The following is a 6,783-nucleotide window of genomic DNA, read 5'->3' on the forward strand; positions in this document are numbered from 1 at the left end:
GAGGAAAAAAAAAAATGATCCAAAGGGGATCATTAAAGACTACTAAATCCATGAGGATGGGATTAAGACGATCGTGGTGTGTGGAGCGTTGTTTGGGTGCAAAGCACTGTCCTAAGCGCTTGGGAGAGGATACTGTGACAGACTCCAGGCCCACAATGGGTTCAAAAATAGGGAATTTGGGGCGGTTTCTCTTGGAAGGGTCACCCGACTGGGGCAGCAGGCCGGCCTTGAAGGGCCAGCCCCTCCTCCCCACCCAGGGCAATGAGATGGCTAGTGAATTGGAGGCCGTGGCTACTCACCCGCCGCAGTGCTGATCAGCAGGAGGGTCCAGGGCAGCAAGGGGACCGGCCAAACCCGCTGCTTACAGGCAATCATATCTGAGCCAGCCAGGGGGGACCCGAGGATTCAGTAAAAAAACAAAAAGAATAAATACGGAGAGGGGTGGAAAAAATAAAAAATAAAACCAGGGTAAAAAAAAAAAAGAGGGTGGAGGAGGGGGGAGACAGGTTTCTTTTTCCCCCTTGGAGTGGTCTTTTACAGAGCAGTTTGCAAGGCCAAATGGCAGCCGAGAACCCCTCGCTGCAGAGCTGCTGCTTCCCTGCAGAAATTCCCCTTCATGTCTCCTGGGGGGCGGGAGGGTGGGCGAGGCGGGGATTTGTGCCAAGCACTGTGCTAAGCGCTGGGGCGAGATGCCGCAAAAAAAAAGGAGGGGAGGGAAGGGGTTTCCTGCCGATGGGCTCGGCAGTTATTTCCCAATAGCGAAGAAGGAGCCGGGCCGGGAAGGCAACAGATTCAGGAGGGGGAGTCCGGAGGGCCGGGAAAGGGACCGGCCCGGCCCGGGGAGGGGGTCGCCCCCGGCCATGGGGGGGGGGGGGGGACGGGGGTGTCGATTTAAATGAGGACGAGGAGGGGCATCCCCGTTTGCTGTCCCTCGTTGCAAGCCTGGAGCTCCGGAGGGGGCTGCTGCAGCTCCTTGCAGCTCCTGCAGCTGCTCTGAGCCTCGACGGCGCGGTCAGGACCGGCCGCCCTCCTCCACCATGCGAGCCCCGTCCCGCCCGTCCCCCATCCCGGCTGGTCGGGGGGCGCTCCCCTCGCCCTGAAAAAAAAAAACCCAAAAAAAGGCAAAAGCGGGCGCGGAGCCGGAGCGGCGTCCGGGACACAAAGGGGGCAGTGGGCAGGACTGGCGGTGCGCCGGCCCTGCCCGCCCTCGCCCCGCCCCAGTCTCGGCCTTCTCCCCGCCCCGTCTGGCGGCGGCGGGGCGCACTGCGCCTGCGCGGGACGGCCCCACCCTCCGGCTGGTGGGGGGGAGGGACGTTCTATTTCCGAAGAGGGGGGTGTGTTCTGCAGTCACCGTAAAGGAGGTAGAGGTCCACAAGGAAAGGACCCCTCAGAGTTTTAAAAGGAGGAGCAAATATCCCTTTGGGACCATCGCACTGCCTCGTTTAGATATTTTGGGGTGAGGAGAAAGGTGGGAAGGGATTTAGCCCCGCCTTCTCCCCCTCCTGGGATCGGTTGGCATCACCCAAGGGAGGGCGGGGCGGGGGCGGGGGTGGCAGAGGTGGGAGGGGGAAGAATCCTCAATGCTGATTGGCTGAGGCAGGGGGCGCTGTGCTCCCTGGTAGTTGTAGTTCTGCTGAATCAGGACTTTGGGGCCCAACGGGGAGTAAAACCTGGACTGGATTTGAACCGCAGAGCCTCCCCCCCGCCCCCCCCCCCATCCAAAAAATCCTTCCTTTCGCCTTTACTGGATTTTCTGGCCAAATGAGCAAAATCAACAATAATAATGTTGGCATTTGTTAAGCGCTTACTATGGGCAGAGCACTGTTCTAAGCGCTGGGGTAGATCCCGGCTCTGCCACTTGTCAGCTGTGTGACTGTGGGCAAGTCACTTAATAATAATAATAATAATGTTGGTATTTGTTAAACCCTTACTGTGTGCAGAGCACTGCTCTAAGCGCTGGGGTAGACAGGGGAATCAGGTTGTCCCACGTGGGGCTCATAGTCTTCATCCCCTTTGTACAGATGAGGGAACTGAGGCACAGAGAAGTGAAGTGACTTGCTTCTCTGACAAGTGGCAGAGCCGGGATTCGAACCCATGACCTCTGACTCCAAAGCCCGTGCTCTTTCCACTGAGCCACGATGCTTCTCTGGGCCTCAGTGACCTCATCTGTCAAATGGGGATTAGCTGTGAGCCTCACGGGGGACCACCTGATGACCCTGTATCTACCCCAGTGCTTAGAACAGTACTCTGCACATAGTAAGCGCTCAACAAATATTAAGATTATTATTATTATTATTACTACAGCATCATCAGACTGTCCCACATGAGGCTCACAGTCTTCATCCCCATTTAACAGATGAGGGAACTGAGGCCTAGAGAAGTTAAGTGACTTGCCCTCGGTCACAGAGCTGACAAATGACAGAACTGGGATTCGAACCCATGACCTCTGACTTCCAAACGCATGGTCTTTCCACTGACCCACGGCTAGACCCCAGCAAAATCCAACAACCTGGGATGCGAATCCCGTTTTGCTACCCACACTTCTCATCAGCCACGAAGACTGAGTGTAAAAGAAACAGGGAGAAAAAGAAAAAAATGAGTGTGAGAAGCAGTGTGGCTCAGTGGCAAGAGCCCGGGCTTGGGAGTCAGAGGTCATGGGTTCTAATCCCACCACTGATCAGCTGTGTGACTTTGGACAAGTCACTTCTCTGCGTCTCAGTGACCTCATCTGTAAAATGGGGATGAAGATTGTGTGCCCCACGTGGAACAACCCGATGACCTTGTATCTCCCCCAGAGCTTAGAACAGTGCTTGGCACATAGTAAGCATTTAACAAATACCAGCATTAATTAATTAATTCTCTGTGCCTCAGAGACCTCATATGTAAAATGGGGATGAAGCCTGTGAGCCCCACGTGGGACAACCTGATCACCTTGTATCTCCCTCAGAGCTTAGAACAGTGCCCGGCACATAGTAAGCATCTAACAAATACCATCATTAATTAATTATCTGTACCTCAGTGACCTCATCTGTAAAATGGGGATGAAAATAATAATGTTGATATTATTGTAAAATCCCCATTTTACAGACGAGGGAACTGAGGCACAGAGAAGTGAAGTGACTTGCCCACAGTCACACAGCTGACAAGTAGCAGAGCCGGGAGTCGAAATCATGACCTCTGACTCCGAAGCCCAGGCCCTTTCCACTGAGCCAAGCTGCTTCCCTGATGAAGACTGTGAGACCCACGTGGGACAACCTGTTGACCTTGTATCTCCCCCAGCGCTTAGAGCAGTGCTTGGCACATAGTAAGAGCTTAACAAATACCCTCATTATTATTATTATTATCTGTGTGTGTGGTCTGTGGGGCTGTGTGTGTCTTTTGGAGGTGGTGGCGGGGGAGTACCCCAGGGAGGAAGGAGGAGGAGATGTTGAGCTGGAGCGCATTTTTCAGCACATGCAGGTCCACTCTGATTCACTCATTCATTCAATGATGATGTTGTTCGTTACGTGCTTACTATATGCCGAGCACTGTTCTAAGCACTGGAGTAGACACAGGGTAATCTGGTTGTCCCACATGGGGCTCACAGTCTCAATCCCCCTTTGACAGATGGGGCAACTGAGGCCCAGAGAAGTTAAGTGATTTGCCCAAAGTCATACCACTGATAAGAGGCAGAGCTGGGATTAGAACCCACGACCTCTGACTCCCAAGCCCGTGCTCTTACCACTAAAGCCACACTGGTCGGTCACGCTGCTTCTCATTCCTTCTCCCTCCTTCATTGACCCGATCCAGTTAGACTGGGTACTGGGAATGTCGTTTCCAGGTTTATGGCCCAACGGATGGAGCACGGGCCTGAGACTCATAGGATTTGAGTTCTAATTCTGACTCTGCCACTGGCCTGCTGGAGGATCTTGGGCAAATCACTTCACTTCTCCGAGCCTCAGTTTCCTCATCTGTAAAATGGGGATAAGACACCTTTTCTCCCTTTCAGAATGTGAGCCCCACGTGAGACAGGAATTGGGTCTGATCAATCATATTTATTGAGCACTTACTGTGTACAGAGCACTGTACTAAGCCCTTGGGAGAGTACAATTCAGAGCGCTTGGAAAATACAATTCAAACCAGAACTGATCTGTTCTGGTCCTTTCTGGGAAGGACCATCATTCATTCATTCATTCCATCGTGTATTTATTAAGTGCTTACTGGGAACAGAGCACTGCAATTTTAATTTTTTAATTTTTTAATAATTCATATTTTATTTTAAAATCAAAACATTTATATTATTCTATTTTTTTAATGGTATGTGTATAGCTATAGTTTTCTTTATTTATTTTGACACTATTGATGCCTGTCTACTTATTTTGTTTTGTTGTCTTTTTCCCGCCCTTCTAGACTGTGAGCAGTCCGTTCTTGGGTAGGGATTGTCTCTATCTGTTGCCGAACCGTACTTTCCGAGCGCTTAGTACAGTGCTCTGCACACGGTAAGCGCTCAATAGATACGAGTGAATGAATGAATGAATGCACTAAGTGCTCGGGGGAATAGAGTAGAGCAATAAAGAGGGACCATCCCAGCCCACCAAGAGTTCCCAGCCTAGCGGGGAGAGACGGACATCAATACGAATAAACGGACACCCCTACAAATAAATAATGATATTTAATAATCATGATGGTATTTGTTAAGCCTTTACTGTGTGCAGAGCACTGTACTGAGTGCTTCGGAAGTACAATTCGGCAACCGATAGAGACAATCCCTACCCAACAACGGGCTCATGGTCTGGAAGGGGGAAGACGGACAACAAAACAAAGCAAGTGGACGGGCATCAATAGCATCAAGCACTGTACTAAGCGATTGGCTGCGTTGTGTCCCTTCTCTCACCCAGCAGAGGAGGGGTTGGGGCAGGTTTTGCAGATCTCTCTGTCTCTGTCTCTCTCTCTGTCTCTTTCTGTCTCTCTCCCCACCCCCGCCCCCCAGTCTCAGACACCTCCCAACCCGCACATCTGCTCCCTAACCTGACACCCCCAAACTCCTTTCATCGTCATCGCTCTCTTATAATGATGGTATTTGTTAAACGCTTACTATATAATAATAATAATGTTGGTGTTTGTTAAGCGCTTACTACGGGCACTGTTCTAAGCGCTGCGGGAGATACAGGGTCATCAGGTTGTCCCACATAAGGCTCACAGTCTTAATCCCCATTTTACAGATGAGGGAACTGAGGCACAGAGAAGTGAAGTGACTTTCCCAGAGTCACACAGCTGACAAGTGGCAGAGCCGGGATTATGAACCCATGACCTCTGACTCCCAAGCCTGGGCTCTTTCCACTGAGCCACGCTGCCTCTCTATATGCCAAGCACTGTTCTAAGCACTGGAGTAGGTACAAGGTAATCAGGTTGTCCCATTTGGGGCTCACAGTCTTCATCCCCATTTTACAGATGATGTCACTGAGGCACAGAGAAGGGAAGTGAAGACTTGCCCAAAGTCACGCAGCAGACAAGTGGTAGAGGCGGGATTAGAACCCATGACTTCAGACTTCCAAATCCGGGCTCTTTCCACTAAGCCAAGCTGCTTCTCACTATCTGCAGAAGCAGCATGGCGTAGTGGATAGAGCACGGGCCTGGGAGCAAGAAGGTCATGAGTTCTAATCCATTTGTCTGCTGTGTGACCTTGGGCAAGTCACTTCACTTCTCTGGGCCTCAGTGACTTCATCTGTAAAATGGGGAGTGAGACTGTGAGTCCCACATGAGACAGAAACTGTGTCCATCCTGATTTGCTTGTATCCACCCCAGCACTTAGTACAGTGTCTGGCACATAGTAAGTGCTTAACAAATACCACAATTATTATTATCACGATTATTATTATTATTATGACCTCAATCTTGCGAACGCTGGTTTCTGCAAACAGCCTTGACATCTGGGTTTGGGAAAGTGTGATGCAACGGAGTTGGTAGGTGTAATCCCTCGCCTCATTCATTCATTCATTCAATCGTATTTATTGAGCGTTTACTATGTGCAGAGCACTGTACTAAGCGCTTGGAATGTATAATTCGGCCACAGATAGAGATAGTCCCTGCCCAAAAATGGGCTCACAATCTAAACAAGCTCCTCGAGTAGTTTACAATCTATAGTGGGGAGACACACATTAAAAATCGACTCGGGGTACCGGAAAAATTGTTGAATAGAAGAATATTTATGTAAGTCCTCTGTACCACCAGCTGACAGGCATTTAGTTCAGTGCTCTGCACACAGTAAGCGCTCAATAGATACGATTGAATGAATGAATGAATGAATGAATGAATATGAGAAGCAGGAGAAGCAGCATGGCTCAGTGGAAAGAGCCCGGGCTTGGGAGTCAGAGGTCATGGGTTCGAATCCCAACTCTGCCACTTGTCAGCTGGGTGACTGTGGGCAAGTCACTTCACTTCTCTGTGCCTCAGTTCCCTCATCTGTAAAATGGGGATTAAGACTGTGAGCCTCACGTGGAACAACCTGATTACCCTGTATCTCCCCCAGCGCTTAGAACAGTGCTCTGCATATAGTAAGCGCTTAACAAATACCAACATTATTATTATTATTATTATTACAATCCAACAATATAACAGACACACTCCCTGCCCATAACAAGCTTACAGTCTAGAGGACTTCACTTCTCTGTGCCTCAGTTACTTCAACTGTAAAATGGGGATTCAGACTGTGAGCCCCATGGTCGCTCAATCATATTTATTGAGCGCTTACTGTGTGCAGAGCACCATCCTAAGCTCTTGGGAAAGAACAATACAACAATAAAC

At 50.1% G+C, this 6,783-nt stretch overlaps 1 protein-coding gene across 2 annotated transcripts in view; it reads right to left on the reverse strand.

Moving 5' to 3' along the window:
- The window catches only part of BMPR2 (bone morphogenetic protein receptor type 2), a 201,471-nt gene extending 200,828 nt beyond the window's left edge, over positions 1 to 643 (reverse strand). For both annotated transcript variants that reach the window (XM_039912594.1, XM_029069799.2), the window contains exon 1: positions 300 to 643. In XM_039912594.1, the coding sequence (XP_039768528.1) occupies positions 300 to 375 (76 nt within the window). In that variant the 5' untranslated portion in view covers positions 376 to 643. The remainder of the gene's footprint in view (positions 1 to 299) is intronic.
- Positions 644 to 6,783: the final 6,140 nt, after the last annotated feature.

Source organism: Ornithorhynchus anatinus, chromosome 7 (genome assembly GCF_004115215.2).
Source record: "Ornithorhynchus anatinus isolate Pmale09 chromosome 7, mOrnAna1.pri.v4, whole genome shotgun sequence".
NCBI classification, from domain to species: domain Eukaryota; kingdom Metazoa; phylum Chordata; class Mammalia; order Monotremata; family Ornithorhynchidae; genus Ornithorhynchus; species Ornithorhynchus anatinus.